Genomic DNA, 22,026 nt, shown 5'->3' on the forward strand with positions numbered 1-22,026 from the left:
CTGAGCATACCCTGCCAACTTATGGCGAACAAAGCGGTACAAAAGGGGGTGGTGATGGACGGAGCATCAGAACCAATCAAACACTCACACCCAGTCAACAGATCTGGGTTTGATCCATCACCGTTCTTTAACCCACTCTGCCACCCCAGTTCAGACATGGCCATATGCAAAGCAGTCTGACCCTGTGCCTCATGGGAACAGTCCAGCCCGAACTGCCAAGCCATGCCTTCCCTGGACCGGAAACAAGCTTCCTAGGACCGGTTTCTGGCATTTCAGCCGTCTTCAGCCAGGCTTGCTTGAATCCAGTGGCAAAGTGAGCAAGGGACTCACGTCTGAGCATACCCTGCCAACTTATGGCGAACAAAGCGGTACAAAAGGGGGTGGTGATGGACGGAGCATCAGAACCAATCAAACACTCACACCCAGTCAACAGATCTGGGTTTGATCCATCACCGTTCTTTAACCCACTCTGCCACCCCAGTTCAGACATGGCCATATGCAAATCAGTCTGACCCTGTGCCTCATGGGAACAGTCCAGCCCGAACTGCCAAGCCATGCCTTCCCTGGACCGGAAACAAGCTTCCTAGGACCGGTTTCTGGCATTTCAGCCGTCTTCAGCCAGGCTTGCTTGAATCCAGTGGCAAAGTGAGCAAGGGACTCACGTCTGAGCATACCCTGCCAACTTATGGCGAACAAAGCGGTACAAAAGGGGGTGGTGATGGACGGAGCATCAGAACCAAATCAAACACTCACACCCAGTCAACAGATCTGGGTTTGATCCATCACCGTTCTTTAACCCACTCTGCCACCCCAGTTCAGACATGGCCATATGCAAATCAGTCTGACCCTGTGCCTCATGGGAACAGTCCAGCCCGAACTGCCAAGCCATGCCTTCCCTGGACTGGAAACAAGCTTCCTAGGACCGGTTTCTGGCATTTCAGCCGTCTTCAGCCAGGCTTGCTTGAATCCAGTGGCAAAGTGAGCAAGGGACTCACGTCTGAGCATACCCTGCCAACTTATGGCGAACAAAGCGGTACAAAAGGGGGTGGTGATGGACGGAGCATCAGAACCAATCAAACACTCACACCCAGTCAACAGATCTGGGTTTGATCCATCACCGTTCTTTAACCCACTCTGCCACCCCAGTTCAGACATGGCCATATGCAAATCAGTCTGACCCTGTGCCTCATGGGAACAGTCCAGCCCGAACTGCCAGGCCATGCCTTCCCTGGACCGGAAACAAGCTTCCTAGGACCGGTTTCTGGCATTTCAGCCGTCTTCAGCCAGGCTTGCTTGAATCCAGTGGCAAAGTGAGCAAGGGACTCACGTCTGAGCATACCCTGCCAACTTATGGCGAACAAAGCGGTACAAAAGGGGGTGGTGATGGACGGAGCATCAGAACCAATCAAACACTCACACCCAGTCAACAGATCTGGGTTTGATCCATCACCGTTCTTTAACCCACTCTGCCACCCCAGTTCAGACATGGCCATATGCAAATCAGTCTGACCCTGTGCCTCATGGGAACAGTCCAGCCCGAACTGCCAAGCCATGCCTTCCCTGGACCGGAAACAAGCTTCCTAGGACCGGTTTCTGGCATTTCAGCCGTCTTCAGCCAGGCTTGCTTGAATCCAGTGGCAAAGTGAGCAAGGGACTCACGTCTGAGCATACCCTGCCAACTTATGGCGAACAAAGCGGTACAAAAGGGGGTGGTGATGGACGGAGCATCAGAACCAATCAAACACTCACACCCAGTCAACAGATCTGGGTTTGATCCATCACCGTTCTTTAACCCACTCTGCCACCCCAGTTCAGACATGGCCATATGCAAATCAGTCTGACCCTGTGCCTCATGGGAACAGTCCAGCCCGAACTGCCAAGCCATGCCTTCCCTGGACCGGAAACAAGCTTCCTAGGACCGGTTTCTGGCATTTCAGCCGTCTTCAGCCAGGCTTGCTTGAATCCAGTGGCAAAGTGAGCAAGGGACTCACGTCTGAGCATACCCTGCCAACTTATGGCGAACAAAGCGGTACAAAAGGGGGTGGTGATGGACGGAGCATCAGAACCAATCAAACACTCACACCCAGTCAACAGATCTGGGTTTGATCCATCACCGTTCTTTAACCCACTCTGCCACCCCAGTTCAGACATGGCCATATGCAAATCAGTCTGACCCTGTGCCTCATGGGAACAGTCCAGCCCGAACTGCCAAGCCATGCCTTCCCTGGACCGGAAACAAGCTTCCTAGGACCGGTTTCTGGCATTTCAGCCGTCTTCAGCCAGGCTTGCTTGAATCCAGTGGCAAAGTGAGCAAGGGACTCACGTCTGAGCATACCCTGCCAACTTATGGCGAACAAAGCGGTACAAAAGGGGGTGGTGATGGACGGAGCATCAGAACCAATCAAACACTCACACCCAGTCAACAGATCTGGGTTTGATCCATCACCGTTCTTTAACCCACTCTGCCACCCCAGTTCAGACATGGCCATATGCAAATCAGTCTGACCCTGTGCCTCATGGGAACAGTCCAGCCCGAACTGCCAAGCCATGCCTTCCCTGGACCGGAAACAAGCTTCCTAGGACCGGTTTCTGGCATTTCAGCCGTCTTCAGCCAGGCTTGCTTGAATCCAGTGGCAAAGTGAGCAAGGGACTCACGTCTGAGCATACCCTGCCAACTTATGGCGAACAAAGCGGTACAAAAGGGGGTGGTGATGGACGGAGCATCAGAACCAAATCAAACACTCACACCCAGTCAACAGATCTGGGTTTGATCCATCACCGTTCTTTAACCCACTCTGCCACCCCAGTTCAGACATGGCCATATGCAAATCAGTCTGACCCTGTGCCTCATGGGAACAGTCCAGCCCGAACTGCCAAGCCATGCCTTCCCTGGACCGGAAACAAGCTTCCTAGGACCGGTTTCTGGCATTTCAGCCGTCTTCAGCCAGGCTTGCTTGAATCCAGTGGCAAAGTGAGCAAGGGACTCACGTCTGAGCATACCCTGCCAACTTATGGCGAACAAAGCGGTACAAAAGGGGGTGGTGATGGACGGAGCATCAGAACCAATCAAACACTCACACCCAGTCAACAGATCTGGGTTTGATCCATCACCGTTCTTTAACCCACTCTGCCACCCCAGTTCAGACATGGCCATATGCAAATCAGTCTGACCCTGTGCCTCATGGGAACAGTCCAGCCCGAACTGCCAGGCCATGCCTTCCCTGGACCGGAAACAAGCTTCCTAGGACCGGTTTCTGGCATTTCAGCCGTCTTCAGCCAGGCTTGCTTGAATCCAGTGGCAAAGTGAGCAAGGGACTCACGTCTGAGCATACCCTGCCAACTTATGGCGAACAAAGCGGTACAAAAGGGGGTGGTGATGGACGGAGCATCAGAACCAATCAAACACTCACACCCAGTCAACAGATCTGGGTTTGATCCATCACCGTTCTTTAACCCACTCTGCCACCCCAGTTCAGACATGGCCATATGCAAATCAGTCTGACCCTGTGCCTCATGGGAACAGTCCAGCCCGAACTGCCAAGCCATGCCTTCCCTGGACCGGAAACAAGCTTCCTAGGACCGGTTTCTGGCATTTCAGCCGTCTTCAGCCAGGCTTGCTTGAATCCAGTGGCAAAGTGAGCAAGGGACTCACGTCTGAGCATACCCTGCCAACTTATGGCGAAAAAAGCGGTACAAAAGGGGGTGGTGATGGACGGAGCATCAGAACCAATCAAACACTCACACCCAGTCAACAGATCTGGGTTTGATCCATCACCGTTCTTTAACCCACTCTGCCACCCCAGTTCAGACATGGCCATATGCAAATCAGTCTGACCCTGTGCCTCATGGGAACAGTCCAGCCCGAACTGCCAAGCCATGCCTTCCCTGGACCGGAAACAAGCTTCCTAGGACCGGTTTCTGGCATTTCAGCCGTCTTCAGCCAGGCTTGCTTGAATCCAGTGGCAAAGTGAGCAAGGGACTCACGTCTGAGCATACCCTGCCAACTTATGGCGAACAAAGCGGTACAAAAGGGGGTGGTGATGGACGGAGCATCAGAACCAATCAAACACTCACACCCAGTCAACAGATCTGGGTTTGATCCATCACCGTTCTTTAACCCACTCTGCCACCCCAGTTCAGACATGGCCATATGCAAATCAGTCTGACCCTGTGCCTCATGGGAACAGTCCAGCCCGAACTGCCAAGCCATGCCTTCCCTGGACCGGAAACAAGCTTCCTAGGACCGGTTTCTGGCATTTCAGCCGTCTTCAGCCAGGCTTGCTTGAATCCAGTGGCAAAGTGAGCAAGGGACTCACGTCTGAGCATACCCTGCAAACTTATGGCGAACAAAGCGGTACAAAAGGGGGTGGTGATGGACGGAGCATCAGAACCAATCAAACACTCACACCCAGTCAACAGATCTGGGTTTGATCCATCACCGTTCTTTAACCCACTCTGCCACCCCAGTTCAGACATGGCCATATGCAAATCAGTCTGACCCTGTGCCTCATGGGAACAGTCCAGCCCGAACTGCCAAGCCATGCCTTCCCTGGACCGGAAACAAGCTTCCTAGGACCGGTTTCTGGCATTTCAGCCGTCTTCAGCCAGGCTTGCTTGAATCCAGTGGCAAAGTGAGCAAGGGACTCACGTCTGAGCATACCCTGCCAACTTATGGCGAACAAAGCGGTACAAAAGGGGGTGGTGATGGACGGAGCATCAGAACCAATCAAACACTCACACCCAGTCAACAGATCTGGGTTTGATCCATCACCGTTCTTTAACCCACTCTGCCACCCCAGCTCAGACATGGCCATATGCAAATCAGTCTGACCCTGTGCCTCATGGGAACAGTCCAGCCCGAACTGCCAAGCCATGCCTTCCCTGGACCGGAAACAAGCTTCCTAGGACCGGTTTCTGGCATTTCAGCCGTCTTCAGCCAGGCTTGCTTGAATCCAGTGGCAAAGTGAGCAAGGGACTCACGTCTGAGCATACCCTGCCAACTTATGGCGAACAAAGCGGTACAAAAGGGGGTGGTGATGGACGGAGCATCAGAACCAATCAAACACTCACACCCAGTCAACAGATCTGGGTTTGATCCATCACCGTTCTTTAACCCACTCTGCCACCCCAGTTCAGACATGGCCATATGCAAATCAGTCTGACCCTGTGCCTCATGGGAACAGTCCAGCCCGAACTGCCAAGCCATGCCTTCCCTGGACCGGAAACAAGCTTCCTAGGACCGGTTTCTGGCATTTCAGCCGTCTTCAGCCAGGCTTGCTTGAATCCAGTGGCAAAGTGAGCAAGGGACTCACGTCTGAGCATACCCTGCCAACTTATGGCGAACAAAGCGGTACAAAAGGGGGTGGTGATGGACGGAGCATCAGAACCAATCAAACACTCACACCCAGTCAACAGATCTGGGTTTGATCCATCACCGTTCTTTAACCCACTCTGCCACCCCAGTTCAGACATGGCCATATGCAAATCAGTCTGACCCTGTGCCTCATGGGAACAGTCCAGCCCGAACTGCCAAGCCATGCCTTCCCTGGACCGGAAACAAGCTTCCTAGGACCGGTTTCTGGCATTTCAGCCGTCTTCAGCCAGGCTTGCTTGAATCCAGTGGCAAAGTGAGCAAGGGACTCACGTCTGAGCATACCCTGCCAACTTATGGCGAACAAAGCGGTACAAAAGGGGGTGGTGATGGACGGAGCATCAGAACCAATCAAACACTCACACCCAGTCAACAGATCTGGGTTTGATCCATCACCGTTCTTTAACCCACTCTGCCACCCCAGTTCAGACATGGCCATATGCAAATCAGTCTGACCCTGTGCCTCATGGGAACAGTCCAGCCCGAACTGCCAAGCCATGCCTTCCCTGGACCGGAAACAAGCTTCCTAGGACCGGTTTCTGGCATTTCAGCCGTCTTCAGCCAGGCTTGCTTGAATCCAGTGGCAAAGTGAGCAAGGGACTCACGTCTGAGCATACCCTGCCAACTTATGGCGAACAAAGCGGTACAAAAGCAAGCCTGGCTGACGACGGCTGAAATGCCAGAAACCGGTCCTAGGAAGCTTGTTTCCGGTCCAGGGAAGGCATGGCTTGGCAGTTCGGGCTGGACTGTTCCCATGAGGCACAGGGTCAGACTGATTTGCATATGGCCATGTCTGAACTGGGGTGGCAGAGTGGGCTAAAGAACGGTGATGGATCAAACCCAGATCTGTTGACTGGGTGTGAGTGTTTGATTGGTTCTGATGCTCCGTCCATCACCACCCCCTTTTTGTACCGCTTTGTTCGCCATAAGTTGGCAGGGTATGCTCAGACGTGAGTCCCTTGCTCACTTTGCCACTGGATTCAAGCAAGCCTGGCTGACGACGGCTGAAATGCCAGAAACCGGTCCTAGGAAGCTTGTTTCCGGTCCAGGGAAGGCATGGCTTGGCAGTTCGGGCTGGACTGTTCCCATGAGGCACAGGGTCAGACTGATTTGCATATGGCCATGTCTGAACTGGGGTGGCAGAGTGGGCTAAAGAACGGTGATGGATCAAACCCAGATCTGTTGACTGGGTGTGAGTGTTTGATTGGTTCTGATGCTCCGTCCATCACCACCCCCTTTTGTACCGCTTTGTTCGCCATAAGTTGGCAGGGTATGCTCAGACGTGAGTCCCTTGCTCACTTTGCCACTGGATTCAAGCAAGCCTGGCTGACGACGGCTGAAATGCCAGAAACCGGTCCTAGGAAGCTTGTTTCCGGTCCAGGGAAGGCATGGCTTGGCAGTTCGGGCTGGACTGTTCCCATGAGGCACAGGGTCAGACTGATTTGCATATGGCCATGTCTGAACTGGGGTGGCAGAGTGGGCTAAAGAACGGTGATGGATCAAACCCAGATCTGTTGACTGGGTGTGAGTGTTTGATTGGTTCTGATGCTCCGTCCATCACCACCCCCTTTTGTACCGCTTTGTTCGCCATAAGTTGGCAGGGTATGCTCAGACGTGAGTCCCTTGCTCACTTTGCCACTGGATTCAAGCAAGCCTGGCTGACGACGGCTGAAATGCCAGAAACCGGTCCTAGGAAGTTTGTTTCCGGTCCAGGGAAGGCATGGCTTGGCAGTTCGGGCTGGTCTGTTCCCATGAGGCACAGGGTCAGACTGATTTGCATATGGCCATGTCTGAACTGGGGTGGCAGAGTGGGCTAAAGAACGGTGATGGATCAAACCCAGATCTGTTGACTGGGTGTGAGTGTTTGATTGGTTCTGATGCTCCGTCCATCACCACCCCCTTTTGTACCGCTTTGTTCGCCATAAGTTGGCAGGGTATGCTCAGACGTGAGTCCCTTGCTCACTTTGCCACTGGATTCAAGCAAGCCTGGCTGACGACGGCTGAAATGCCAGAAACCGGTCCTAGGAAGCTTGTTTCCGGTCCAGGGAAGGCATGGCTTGGCAGTTCGGGCTGGACTGTTCCCATGAGGCACAGGGTCAGACTGATTTGCATATGGCCATGTCTGAACTGGGGTGGCAGAGTGGGCTAAAGAACGGTGATGGATCAAACCCAGATCTGTTGACTGGGTGTGAGTATTTGATTGGTTCTGATGCTCCGTCCATCACCACCCCCTTTTGTACCGCTTTGTTCGCCATAAGTTGGCAGGGTATGCTCAGACGTGAGTCCCTTGCTCACTTTGCCACTGGATTCAACCAAGCCTGGTTGACGACGGCTGAAATGCCAGAAACCGGTCCTAGGAAGCTTGTTTCCGGTCCAGGGAAGGCATGGCTTGGCAGTTCGGGCTGGACTGTTCCCATGAGGCACAGGGTCAGACTGATTTGCATATGGCCATGTCTGAACTGGGGTGGCAGAGTGGGCTAAAGAACGGTGATGGATCAAACCCAGATCTGTTGACTGGGTGTGAGTGTTTGATTGGTTCTGATGCTCCGTCCATCACCACCCCCTTTTGTACCGCTTTGTTCGCCATAAGTTGGCAGGGTATGCTCAGACGTGAGTCCCTTGCTCACTTTGCCACTGGATTCAAGCAAGCCTGGCTGACGACGGCTGAAATGCCAGAAACCGGTCCTAGGAAGCTTGTTTCCGGTCCAGGGAAGGCATGGCTTGGCAGTTCGGGCTGGACTGTTCCCATGAGGCACAGGGTCAGACTGATTTGCATATGGCCATGTCTGAACTGGGGTGGCAGAGTGGGCTAAAGAACGGTGATGGATCAAACCCAGATCTGTTGACTGGGTGTGAGTGTTTGATTGGTTCTGATGCTCCGTCCATCACCACCCCCTTTTGTACCGCTTTGTTCGCCATAAGTTGGCAGGGTATGCTCAGACGTGAGTCCCTTGCTCACTTTGCCACTGGATTCAAGCAAGCCTGGCTGACGACGGCTGAAATGCCAGAAACCGGTCCTAGGAAGCTTGTTTCCGGTCCAGGGAAGGCATGGCTTGGCAGTTCGGGCTGGACTGTTCCCATGAGGCACAGGGTCAGACTGATTTGCATATGGCCATGTCTGAACTGGGGTGGCAGAGTGGGCTAAAGAACGGTGATGGATCAAACCCAGATCTGTTGACTGGGTGTGAGTGTTTGATTGGTTCTGATGCTCCGTCCATCACCACCCCCTTTTGTACCGCAAAGAAACTATAGAAAGCACATTCTTCTTGTGTTCAGATTGGTCTGTTGAGTGACAAGGTTAGGGGAGAGTGCAAACGCTAGCCTTCATTTCTGAACAGTAGGTTTGAACAACAAACCATCAAGAGACCAAGGAAGTGTCATATTCACATTTGGTTTTTTAAAATATTTCTAACACTCCAGGCTAAAGCTAATGTCCTGCTAATTCACCAAAAGTAGGATCCACGGACATAGCTGCTAGAGTCCAGAGATGAGCCGCAGTCTGTACGATCACCCATCCAAATTGAAGTGGCCAAGGCAAAAAGATAATCCCTTCGGGATCAAATAAATGAGCTCCTAATATCTCAAATTCGAACTACAGAGAATGCAATATTGAAACAAGCCTTCTTGCAAGGACAGTGGCTGATGGTACAGGCAGTCACTGGCACCAGAAGGGGGTTGCTCTACGTCAACCTCCGATACAAAACCCCCCCACCAAACAACAGATCGAACCATCTATCCACAAACACCAAAGAAGACTAAGGAGTCTGGACTAAAAGACCAGACCCCTCACAAGACTCTTGCATGACAGTATTATCAAAAGATCCTTAAGACAGCCACAGTGACTGAACCCCAAAGAGAAGATGCATCCCAAATTTAGAGTGGACTCAGCCTTTATTGCCCTATTCACCGCCATGCCTTATTAACTGCCCCTCCCTTATTTCCCTGTTCATTAAACTAAGACTGGGTGGGTATTGTACATGCAAGAAATAGAATTAGGAAAACTCTGAAGCCACTGAACTAACAAGTTACCAACTGTTGACTAACTCGTACGCATCCTGGCAACATGCCACCAGTCCCTAGAGAGCCTCTGGGTTTCAAGCGCTTCAGGTGCAAACTCTCACCCAGTTCATTCAAATAGCATTCCTCTTTTTGAGGTGATTTGTATAGCACAAAAGCCAGAGATACTTACCCACTTTACACAATTCTATAGGGAAAATGAAAGGAATCATATACAGATACTAATTCCCCAACACCCCTAAGATAGGAGTATCATTTACTGCCCTCTCATCAACAACATTTCAAGACTTCAAAAACACTTACAGAGCTGCGAGAGGAAGGACTGATCAGCCGGAATGTCTGCGTAATACAGGGCAAACCAACCCTCAATTACACCGTGGATAAAGCCGCAGATGGCAAACCAACACAAGGCCAAGCGTCGGATTGGGCCGAGTCCTGCCACCTTGATTCGGCCACTCAGGATCCACACGGCTACCAGCAGGGCTCCTGACACTGAGAAGAGGAAAGCCAGTATTTTCCACATGGGTTGACTGTTGGGCTGGTAGCCCTCAATATGCAGGTCACGCGGCCAATAGGGGTGCTGATCACCAATGCGCTCCTGCGATTCCGCTCCAAGGACCATGGTCGCACACAGGGTTACTCAGCTGATAGGAAAACCTCTGCAGGGTCTAGGCTGGAAAACAAAACAAAAAAAAGAAATGGTCACCGTGAATGTGGGCCAACTTCCCTTCCCCATACCTTGCACAACATATACACCTCAAAAGCATACATTGGCAATGCAAATAGGTCAGGCTTATAAACTAAAGTGCTTCCTCAGTAACCTTTGTGTTTCAGTACTCAAAAGACATCCTACATGCACTTTCACTGAGCCTTGCACTCCTGCATCCAGTCATGTTGTTTAACGTAAATCCGACACTGGATGGCCCTCGACTCGCTGTACTCAATCTGCCAATGAGAGATCATCTAATCGCAGACATCAAAACCTTCAGACTCCACCTGACTCCACTTCCACCGCCAGCCACAAGTCACTTTTGTGTAGTATCCTGTCTTGAATCTTTTATTTTAACCACAGCTACTGCTGCTTGACAACTGAAATTCGCAACATACACATCCATCCTCCTATTAACACTGCAAAACCATTCTCCAGATGACTGAAAGCTGAATGTTGACTTGCACCAATACTCATTCCCCCCCCCCCACCCCCGTCAGGTTACAATTTCAATACACAAACTTTTTTTAATTTCCGCACCAAACACCGTCAGTCTCTCTCAACCCTCGTACTGCTCTCTACTTCCCACTACTCCATGGCTCTCTTTACGAGTGGGCTAGAAAATATGCGGGACTTTTTACCCCCAGGAGCTACCGACATTGAGGATACTGGTAACTTCCGGTGTGGAAAAAACTGGCTCATTACAAATTGGTCCCTGAAGGTCCACCAAGAACTGAGGAACTGCCCGGGCCGCTGGTAAATCCACGTCTGATTCCCTTGTTGATTGCTCCTTTTGAGACTGACTTGTACCTTAAATTTTCCAGCTGCTTTTAGTAGGCAAAATCTCTGTGTGAGAGTAAGAAATATAATTCCGAAGGGCTGATAACTGCTGTTATTGGTCCTATCGGAATTAAGAGGCCACTCGTAATGAGGGCCCAAGTATTTAAAGCCACAGAAAGGACCCATCACCAGCATTAACTCAATCCTCAATTGGCCTAAATATACCTCTTCGAAGCTCCATCAGTAGAACTCCCTCCTTCTGACCTGCAAGCCACCCAATCCCTTCATTCTTTCGAGGTAGACCTGAAATCGCACATGATGAATTTCGACCACCCAACTGACTGACTCACCCTTTTCCGCACATGCCTGTTCACAGAAAGAAATGCAAGGCTCTCAAATGCTCCATGGTCATGCATGAGTAGCTCATCCGTGCAGGTCCTGTTTGCATACCAGGATTAATGATACCCGTTTTATAATGGAATAAACCAGATAACAAATTCCAGAATTCAAAGAAACACACTTGGGCTGATGAGCTACACACATGGACCAGGGACTCTTGGGAGCTCTGGACATATGTACATTTATATGCATCTATCTTGAGCTTGTCTAACACTCAACTGATCATCTCCCACACACCCCTTAAACACCCAAAATGCTTGTGGTGTAGTGTTCTGAAGTCTAAAGCAATTCTGTTAGAAAGGGCACTGAATAAAATCTGAATGTCAACAGTCTCTCCTAAAATTAAAAGTAGCGTTTAGAGTTCTCCATTGGAAGATTTTTTTTTTTTTTACTGAACACCCTGCTGTTTCACCCCAGTTTAAGGCTGCTGCTTTAACTAGCAAGTTACAATACCCACTGGCAAGCAGCGTAGCAGGGATGCAAACATGCTTTCGCGGGTGGGAGCGAGGAGGGGGTTCATTCAGAAGCGTTTTGTGGGAAGTAGTCTTAAATAGTTTATACAAGGGTTCTAACATTTGCAAATGCATATTAACCAGTATTACAGTGACCAGGGTGAATGTATATTTAGTTATAACAAGTGTAACTCGCCGTCATTCAAGTAAAGTAATTTGCGCATCAGTGCAAAAAAATAAGAGATGAAAACGGAAATTGGTTGCACTGCTTTGAATGGATGCACCAGTAAATATTGGACTGCAAAAGCAACTTGTTCAAGATGATGTAGTTCATTAGGGCATCGTTTTACGCGCCACAAATGTTGGTCTGTGAGTGGCTCGACACAAAGGGAGATCAAGAGATGGCCAAAGATCAGAGCACAGGTCCTAAAAACAGAAGTGGGGGACTAACCAAGTTGGGCAGTAAGCAAGTGACACCAAGATGTGTGCCATTACTACGCAGGATGTCACGAAGCGTGACACTGCACGTAGCACCACTGGAAGGGACATCCAAAGAAGTGGCAGCACAAGATATTAACACCTCACACATATGTTTATCATGTATATCATGGCGCTTGTTTGACATTGTTCTGAGGAATCATACCTGACTGCTGATAGCTCGGGTCCCGCTCTGGTCCCGCCGAAGGTCTCTCCCCGCTGCCGCGTCCATTTCCAGCAGCGCGGCCGCAGTGAGGGAGGGAGGGAGATCTAAACTACACTACCCACAAACCTTTGCGGCAGGAAGCCGTCATCGGGGGATCCCTTTTCGCGCCAGGAGGCGTTTAAAGTTGAGAGGTCTTCCCCGGTGGAGTGGGCGCTTGTTTGACATTGTTCTGAGGAATCATACCTGACTGCTGATAGCTCGGGTCCCGCTCTGGTCCCGCCGAAGGTCTCTCCCCGCTGCCGCGTCCATTTCCAGCAGCGCGGCCGCAGTGAGGGAGGGAGGGAGATCTAAACTACACTACCCACAAACCTTTGCGGCAGGAAGCCGTCATCGGGGGATCCCTTTTCGCGCCAGGAGGCGTTTAAAGTTGAGAGGTCTTCCCCGGTGGAGTGGGCGCTTGTTTGACATTGTTCTGAGGAATCATACCTGACTGCTGATAGCTCGGGTCCCGCTCTGGTCCCGCCGAAGGTCTCTCCCCGCTGCCGCGTCCATTTCCAGCAGCGCGGCCGCAGTGAGGGAGGGAGGGAGATCTAAACTACACTACCCACAAACCTTTGCGGCAGGAAGCCGTCATCGGGGGATCCCTTTTCGCGCCAGGAGGCGTTTAAAGTTGAGAGGTCTTCCCCCGCGTCGCGGGACGCGCGCGGGACACGCCGGGCTAAGCCCGGGCAAAGGGCGGGCCCTCTGTGGCCCTCAGTGGACGGAAGAGGACGGGACGGGCCATAGAGTAAGGACCGGCAATTGACAGTTTGGCACACAATATATATTGTGCACCTTGGTTAGTGTGGTGGAATTTTGCTGATGTATTCCCCATAGGATTTCTTATTTTGTTTTTAACTGTTATATTCAATACATAAGTTTTACATAATTGATTTTGATCCTGATATATGCGTACTAGACATTTTGGGTATTGTATTTCGTATTAGCCAGGATAATCCTGTCTTACATATAGCCTGTACAGCATGAGTATGAGGGAGACCAGAAGTAAAATCGTGACGGGGGGGAACAAGCTGACGGGAACATTAGATGATTTCATTGTACGTACTAATACCCTAATAGATCAAGGGATAGTACTAATGGAGAGAAGGGTATCCCAAGATCTAGCCCTTGCCAGGAGATCATCGATGGGTAACATAGCTATGGCACGTAGCCCTGAAAATACTCTGCCTGTTTCTTCTGTACTACAAGTACACCCGCAATTACATGACAGTGTTGATACTGATTCTGCTTCTCAGAACTCTACCATTATGGGTCTTGAACCATCTAATCCCCCGGGAGAATCTATACCAGCGGCTCACTCGGATACTGCGATTGAGATCGCAAACCCAACTCATACGGGAAAAAAGCAGGGAGCAATCCCAAAAAAGTGTACTAAAAATAAAAACTCAACCTGCAAAAAAGCCAAGAGGAAAGTAAAAGTGTCTGAGAGGGGTGGTAGGAAAGATCCTATGATAAGAGAAATTGGGAATAGTCTTGAAAATGAAGCAGTTAACCAAAAGAAAGTCTCCCTGCCCATGATGGATGTTACTATATCAGATGAATCATTAGTTGATATCCTTCATGAGAGCATGATAGCTAATGGTATAGATGGTCATGCAGATAGGGAGGATTCCATGATATATACCTTGACAACATTAATAAAATCTTTACTCGCCCCTATACAAGATAGGCTATTTGGTATAGAAAGGCTACTTCAAACATTGCAGAAGGATATAAAGACTTATCCTCCTACCCTGGAAAAAAAGGCCAATAATGAGACCATATTGGTGGATAAATTGCCGATTTTAAAAGATACCCGGCTGGAAGGGAAGAAAGGCACTCCTATGAATCCCTCATCTCAACCTATATTGAATACAAATGGCACCGCAGTGTGCATAAATACTCCCACACTAATCCCTGTTCCTGAAGTAACCACACCTATTACAATTCCGCCTCCTGTACTCACTCCTAATTCAGTTAAAATACAACAGGAGAAAATTGGAAAGCGGAGAATTTTAAATTTGCCCCCAGATGCAAGTCCCTACGTGATAGTATTAACTGGGGTCCCTGAATTGGCTCCCCATATCATGGAACCCTTTGAAGCACTTAGAAATAAGGTGATTCACTGGTTAAACTTTAATTACCCTATATCTTCAAGTCTGGCCAGTAGAATCTTAATGGTCCAGAGGGTTCCATGGGTAGGTTATAATAGAAAGAAACTAAAGGGTGATTGTGTGGTTATAACTTTTGAAGACCCGCAAACAGTAGACTATATCTGCCAGGGGTCCCCCAGGAATCAGGATTTGTCGATCACAGCAAGATCCTTATCTTATTTTTATACTCCAACTGAACAATTAGAGGATAGATGGAGTTGGATTAGGAATGAAAACTGTGCTAGGGAAGGGAGGACATATTACGGAGATCCAACCTACAAAAGGCAAGGATGGAGGGAAGAAGACCACTGGACATTAGTACAGCGAAGAGCTGGGAGAAATCAAAAGGGAGGCTTGCAACACTGGGGAAATTGGCAAATGACACAGTTTGCTCCTTCCTCCCTCCCATGCTATAATAGATTCAGTCCACTGGATATGGTTGACTGACGCCTAGGGATTGAAGAATTTCCCGACTTGTCGTCATCTGTAAATACTACTTCAAACCTATTAGCATTCAGTATTTCCAAGGAAAATTTTGAGCTGATTAATGGTAATGAGCCTGATAAGATTATACCACTAAACCAAGAATCGAATAGTCTGATTAAACCTATGGTGCACGGGGACGTAAAAGGTAAAAAGGGATTACCCTATCATAGTAATCAAAACTTAACTAATGATAGAAAAGAACTTATGGGCGAACCCATAGTTGAAATAGCTAAGACGGATAGAGGTTATGCACCCATAGACGACGCAATAATATTTAGCCAAAACAAAAATTGTTCTGTGATGTTCTGGAATGTGGCAGGTTTAAAGAATAGAATTTCTAACCCATCATGGAAAACGGCCACGGATAGCATGGATATTATGGCCGTGCAAGAAACTTGGACCATAGACCCAATACATCTAACTGGCTATAAAACTTACTGTACTCCTGCAGTAGGAGGGACATATGGGAGACCTAAAGGTGGTATAATCACCTACCTTTCAAACACCTTAACATATGAGAGGGTCCGTTTTTATCAAAACTGTAGTTTCTATCATAAAGTAGTTATAGATACTAAATCGGGGATCAGCTTGGTCATTATTAATTTTTATAATAATATCCCATGCACTGCTGTTCAGAAGATTATGAAAAGCCTAAATGAGGATCTACAAGGGGAGATAGTCAGTAAGACAAGAGAAGTAATGGTTTTATGGGGGGGGGATTTTAATTGTCATCTTTGCAAAAAGGGTCAAAAAGGTTTCTGTGGTTTGATGTTAGAGCAAGACATTAACCTTACGCATTTTGACCATACTCTAACAGGTGATTCGCTGAACGAAATACTGTTCAACTGCGATTTGGGATATGCTAATGAACTGGCCACGCGCCCAACACCTTTTGTCCCAACCTTTATTGGGAGGGGTGCATCGACCACCATTGATTTTATTATCTGTTCAAATACCTCTGGTTTTAGGGACTCTAACTATAAGATTCTTGAATTACCACTGAGCGATCATTACCCACAAGTCCTTGAAATCGATATCCCATTCTCAGCATGCCAACAAAATAGCTTGCAGAGACAGGTAGCCCCGGATGTGCTGATGGGGAGACAAAATGGGTATTCCCTCAAGTGGAGCAAGGTGGTCCCGAATGAATTCTTAGCTAAACTAGTTGATATATGCACAGATAGTTTTAGAGTCTGTTTAGATGAAAACTCAAAGAGTGATAATATAATTGAACATTTTTATATCATAGCAGCCACCATTAAAGAAAACTTGAGGGTGGCTTCTAGAAAAAGACTCAAAAATGGTAGAAGATGGTTCGATAATGCATGTACTAAAGCCCTGACTGAGCTTAAACACGCTATACACCGGGAACCACGGAACCCCACCCAAATAAGAGATTTAAGGAACCGTTATAATCTTGCACTCAAAGAAAGAAAGAAAAACATAAAGAATTTGGCCTGGGAAGAACTATGCGATGCCTCACAGGCTAAAGATTTATCGTCATTTTGGAGGGTGGTTAATGCCCCCCTCCTTTTTGATAATACTAAGGCTCGCATAGAAATTGCTATAAATGAGGATGACTGGGTTACACATTTTTCCACCTTATATATGTGCCTAGAACAGTCTCCACAAAAGGTTTCCCAGTCTTTATGCGAGAACGAGATAAATATACAAAATGTATCGGTTATACCATCGGAGGATTCTAGTGAGAAAGGGGGGGTCCGTGAAAAAATAGTGGTTACGCTGCCTGAAGTTTTATTGAGCTTAAAAGCCACAAAGGGTGGAAAAGCACCAGGACCGGATGGGATCCCAGCCGACCTGTATAAAGCTAACATCGACCTCTGGGGCCCCATTCTGGTTCAGCTTTTTAACGCAGCATTGGCCAAGGGCCTAAGCCCGTCCTGGTTTACATCCATTATTGTTCCCATCTATAAAAAGGGAGACAGACAAAATTGCGCATGTTACAGACCAATATCCCTACTTGATTCAACTATAAAAATCCTGGGTAGAGTTATTTTAGTTAAACTGCAAAACTGGGCGGAGGACAACGGGGTAATAAGTGACCTTCAGTTTGGTTTTCAAAGGGGTTTAGGAACTATAGAGCAATGCCTAAACCTATTTTTAATTCAGCAGAAGTATATAACGATAAAAAAAGAGCGCTTATACTTTGTATTTGTCGATCTAACTTCTGCTTTTGATTGCGTGTCTCATAGCAAATTATGGAAATTGATGCAAAGGTTGGGCGTGGACGATTCGATTCTTTGTTTTTTGAAGGAGTTGTATTCAGGGGCTACAGCAACTGTTCGTTATGGAAAAGGGGGGGAATGCAGTAGACCTTTTGGGATAGGGCGTGGAGTACGCCAGGGATGTGTCCTGGCCCCCTTCCTATTCCTGATTTACATAAATGGGCTGGAAGATCGTCTACTGCAGGAGGGCAGGGATGTCCCGGTTGTTGGTAATAGGCGTATCCCTGCGCTCCTTTATGCGGACGACGCTGTTTTAATGGCGCGAACACCGAATGCCCTCCAAAATCTATTAACATCCTTCAATAAGTTCATGTACACTCTGGATTTAAAAATCAACTGTAGTAAAACTTTCACCATGAACTGTGGAACACGATCTAAAAACAAGATGAAAACTATTTTAATAAATAATGTTAGTTTAGAAAACACGCCTGCCTTCTCTTATTTAGGCATCCTATTTCATGAGACTGGTTCATGGACAAACGCGATCAAGGCAAGAACTCTTTTGTTCTCAAAGACAATAATGGCCTTAAAGAGTTTTATACAGAAACTGGGAAAAAAGCCTTTTAGGGAAATTTTAACTGTTTATAACGCAACATGTATATCGGTGGCTGTCTATGGAGCAGGACTTTGGGGGTATGCAAATATTGATGCTATCCAAATAATTGAAAATAAATTTATGCGGTACATACTGTCTGTGCCCGATAGCACTTCAACCGTTAATTGCCATGAGGAATTGGGGCAGCCGTACATTTCAGACATTATAAGAATTCAGCCCATATTACTATGGCATAGGGTCTGGACTGCTAATGAGTGTGTTATAAATCGTGCCACACTTCGGGATGTGTTATCACTTGAAAATGTAAATACATTTAAATGGTTAAATTATGTGAAGACCTCCTTAATAGAAATGTGCTTTCAACAATATTTTGAGGATCCACTATCCATGGTACACATCACAAGAAAGTCATTGAAAAAAGCCTGTATGGAACATCTTAGGGAAAAAAGACTGTGTGTGGAAAAAAACAAAAAGACAGTGTGTTCCCACCAGTTGATATTAAGTGGCGCTAGTCTACAACCATACTTATGCCTTTCCATGCCATCCTATGACAGATTCTGCCTTACACGTTTTAGGTTTAATATTGTTTTTAGATTACTAACATTCCCAGTAATGAACTCTTGGTCTAATGAATTGTGTTTATGCCCATGTGACGAATTATCCACGCAATCTGATATTCATGTACTGTTCTTTTGTAGATTCTATACCCTGCCCCGTAGGAAATTTATAGTCCCACTTCTTAAAGAGTTGAAGGTAAACAGATGTCGCCCAGCATTTTTAGTATTGCAAAGAATGGACACTGTATTTATTGTTATTTCCTTGATAGAATTTTTTAAAAATGTTTTTAAACTACGTAAATCAATGGACAGATAATTTTTAAAAATTTGATATAGAAATCCTGACATTTTCACTTGTAATAATAACTATGTATTGAACTATTTCTTCTTCTTAATTGTATATGTATTATTGATGCTTTTATGGTTACTGTTTTTTAACCGAATAAAGTACTTTTTGAACTTTGAACTATATCATGAGTGCATTTAAATTTAAGCGCATTACAAGATTTAACAAATTAGATTTTGGGTTGGGGTGGTGCCAAAAATGTGATGCAAAATCTGGGACTCAGCTAATACATTTATCTTTTTTTGTAATTCTGTCACCAACAAAATGGCATCAAGCAGCAGCATGGTAGTAGATCTGTTCTGCTGAATTGTTTGCAAAGTTTGCATTTTAAAATATATTATGTGGTTAAGGCACCTGCTGCAGAGATCTTTGTGTGCCCAGTAAATCTCAATGGATGGCATTAATGGTAAGATAGCTCTGGAGGTTAACACTTTTGCTGGAGAGATCTGTGTTTTGTGTAGTCCCAGATTTGAATCACAGTAGCAGAGAAGGTTAATGTATCCCCTACAAAGCACATCATGTAACATGCAGACAACAGATTTGTATTTTATGCAGATGGGTAAGGGGGCTACTGCTTTCAATACAGATGTTTTGTTGTTACTTGAAGTTCATAAATTATAATCATAATATAGCCCAGTGAGCAATGAGGAACGTGACTCCTACACTTTGTAACCCTCGCTGTGTTATGTAACACATCTTGTATGGATATTGTCAGTGTATAATGTGTATGTTGCGTTAATCATTCTGACACCCTGCATTTGGGATGAGTAGTGCTATAAAAGAAATAGCAGTGCTATTTAAATGTGTGTAGATACTGGAGCAGTCCAACACATCCGACATTCTTACAGTGCATGAACTTGTATACAGGCACTTAAAGTATGCCTCTCTTCAATACCTGTAAAGCAGTGCTTGAAACAGAAAAATAGAAGTGCAGGTACTCTGTACCAGAGTACCTACTTGGTTCTGAAAAGTTCAGTTTCTCTCCAATTAAAAGTATTGCATCACTTTTGAGAAGTGCCGGTACTCTCTCTCTCAAAATAAGAAGTGCTGGTACTCAGTACTGGAGAGTACCGGCCAATTTAAAGCACTGCCCAAGCGTGTGCTTCTGTTTCCCCTCTGTTGCATTGACAGTTAAATGTGGGGCTCCAGACTGTGTCCAGCCAGGATACTCGATCATAGGAAGCCTGATGGCCCCGTAACTTCGGCCTTTACCTTTGACCCCGCGCTTGCACGTTGCTGCTGGGAATGGAAAGCAGACAAGGTGCAGGCGCTGCTGAACCTATTCCCGTGTTGTAATATTACACCGGGACAAGTTCCCCATATTTCTGTGGGGCCAACTTCTCTGTGGCGGGGTGAACGGCGTCCACCCAATGAAAATAGCGGGTGGACGCCGTGTACCCCCCACTTGGGCCCTGCCAAAGATCACACTGGTGTGACCAGGTATAGATCAGGATTGCAGCACCACTTACTCGCCCAGTTTTTATTATTAAATATGTTAGTAAACGCATTGATGCAGCGGGAGAAGGTTTCTTGGCGCTATATAACAAATGTTAATTGTTGCCCACTCGATTGTACACATTTTAGTTACCTACAGTGGTGATAGTCTGAGTGGCGGCTGACAAAGTGGGATTAACCACATCACCGGCATCCACCCACCTTAGGGGTTAAAATTGTATTTATATAGCGCTTACTCGCGGACCCTCGTAGCGCCTACTCACTAATCACTGGCCTCAAATCATCAAAAATCATCATCGTCGCCTTAAGACACCGACAGATAAACTCACCTCTGTCTCCGCTGTCACTACGAAAGGGACTTCAGCATCCACGCAGGCGGTGCTAATATGTGTCCACGCCCCCTCGGTGTGGCCCGCCCCTTCCAAGTAGGCGTCCACTTTGCACTATCTGCATAAAATGAGAGCCAGTAGGAATGTCGCTCAACTGTTACGTGTAGCGGCACAGCCAATTAAACTACGTTCCAAACTCCAAAACGCTCGGCCATTGGGTAAAGCGCCCTGACAGTTATGACGTCCTCGTCCCAGTCTTCCTGTAATGCAGCATTAGCCAATCACTGCGCCTGAGATGGCTCTTGCACGTCCAGCCCACCTATCGCACGACTCTGGCTCCACCGCCTCCAATTTCGGGGTTCTCTGTTGCTCTTCGCACAGTTTTTTTTTAGGCGGACCCCGGTTTCCATAGCTACAGGATTGATGGAGCGCTGCGCTCCTCGCGCCCCTCTATGTAGACATGGCTTCTTTGTGACCTACTGCGGAGCAATGTAACTGTCACCACCTGACCTTATACCCAACACTAAAATTATTATACAGTTCTTTGCTTCCACACAAATACATTTCTATTCCCATGTTATTTACTTGTAATACTTTACCTTACTATACAGCATACCTTTAAAGGAAGGCCTATTGTCTTTGCTCGTTTGGTTGTTTAGGGTTCCACATGCTTTAAACCTTTATAAAAAAAAATCTCAAAAGTTAACCACCCCAAATTTGCGTCGTGTTTATTTCCAGCATTCTGGGGATTCCAAAGGTATCCAGAGTTTGTTGATTATCCAGGCGGGAGCAGTGAAAATAAATAAAATATAGCAAATTTTTAGCTTTTGAGGGAAAAATGGGAAAAAAGTGCTTTGCAAGAAAGTGTGTTTTTTTCATTCTAAAAATTGCATAAATAAAATTAGGGGTGTGGCTTGGACGGCAATGGGTGCAGGCGCCTGACTCCAACGCCTTGCTGAACCTGGGAGCGAGCAACTTAAAAGAACGTGCATGTGCTGAGAAAAAAAAAAAAATGCGGTGGCACCGTAGGGCGTCGGAACGATCAGGGGGAAAGCTAATCCTCTTAAAATAGCCAGACCACCAACAAGGAGAAGGAAATCACGGAAGAAAGAAACCCCATGTACGAGAGGAAAGAAGATCCAAGATGGTGCCCGCTAATTGAAACATCCCGCCGCCGATACCCGAAGCCATCCACGCTTGCGAAGGGTCCAGCAACGAATTCACCTATCCTCACCTAAGGTCAGTGCTGGGGGCCTTCCGTGTGATATCACGGAGTTGACGGCGCAGACTGTAAGAGGCCCGGGGGAGTAGAAGATTGATAATCCACCGAGAAAGAAACCAAAACTTATACTGGTGGATGGGGGCCGCCATCTTGAGATAGACAACAAACAACGCGGCAAATAGGGACTGCAGCGCTCAAGGACTTGCTCAAAGTGAACGGGGCAGCTCGATTAAGACGCAAGCACCCTATAGCCCCCGCCCAGTACT

At 47.4% G+C, this 22,026-nt stretch overlaps 1 protein-coding gene across 1 annotated transcript in view; it reads right to left on the reverse strand.

Annotated features, from left to right (window-relative positions):
• Positions 1–20,676, reverse strand: part of EBP (EBP cholestenol delta-isomerase) — a 45,892-nt gene extending 25,216 nt beyond the window's left edge. Inside the window, exons 1-2 of the mRNA XM_085629660.1 lie at positions 20,539–20,676; positions 9,692–10,061 (exon numbers count right to left, since the gene is read on the reverse strand). Of these exons, the coding sequence (XP_085485786.1) occupies positions 9,692–10,010 (319 nt within the window). The 5' untranslated portion in view covers positions 10,011–10,061; positions 20,539–20,676. The remainder of the gene's footprint in view (positions 1–9,691; positions 10,062–20,538) is intronic.
• Between the last annotated feature and the right edge of the window lie 1,350 nt (positions 20,677–22,026).

The sequence above is a fragment of the Triturus cristatus genome, chromosome 10, assembly GCF_964204655.1.
Source record: "Triturus cristatus chromosome 10, aTriCri1.1, whole genome shotgun sequence".
NCBI classification, from domain to species: domain Eukaryota; kingdom Metazoa; phylum Chordata; class Amphibia; order Caudata; family Salamandridae; genus Triturus; species Triturus cristatus.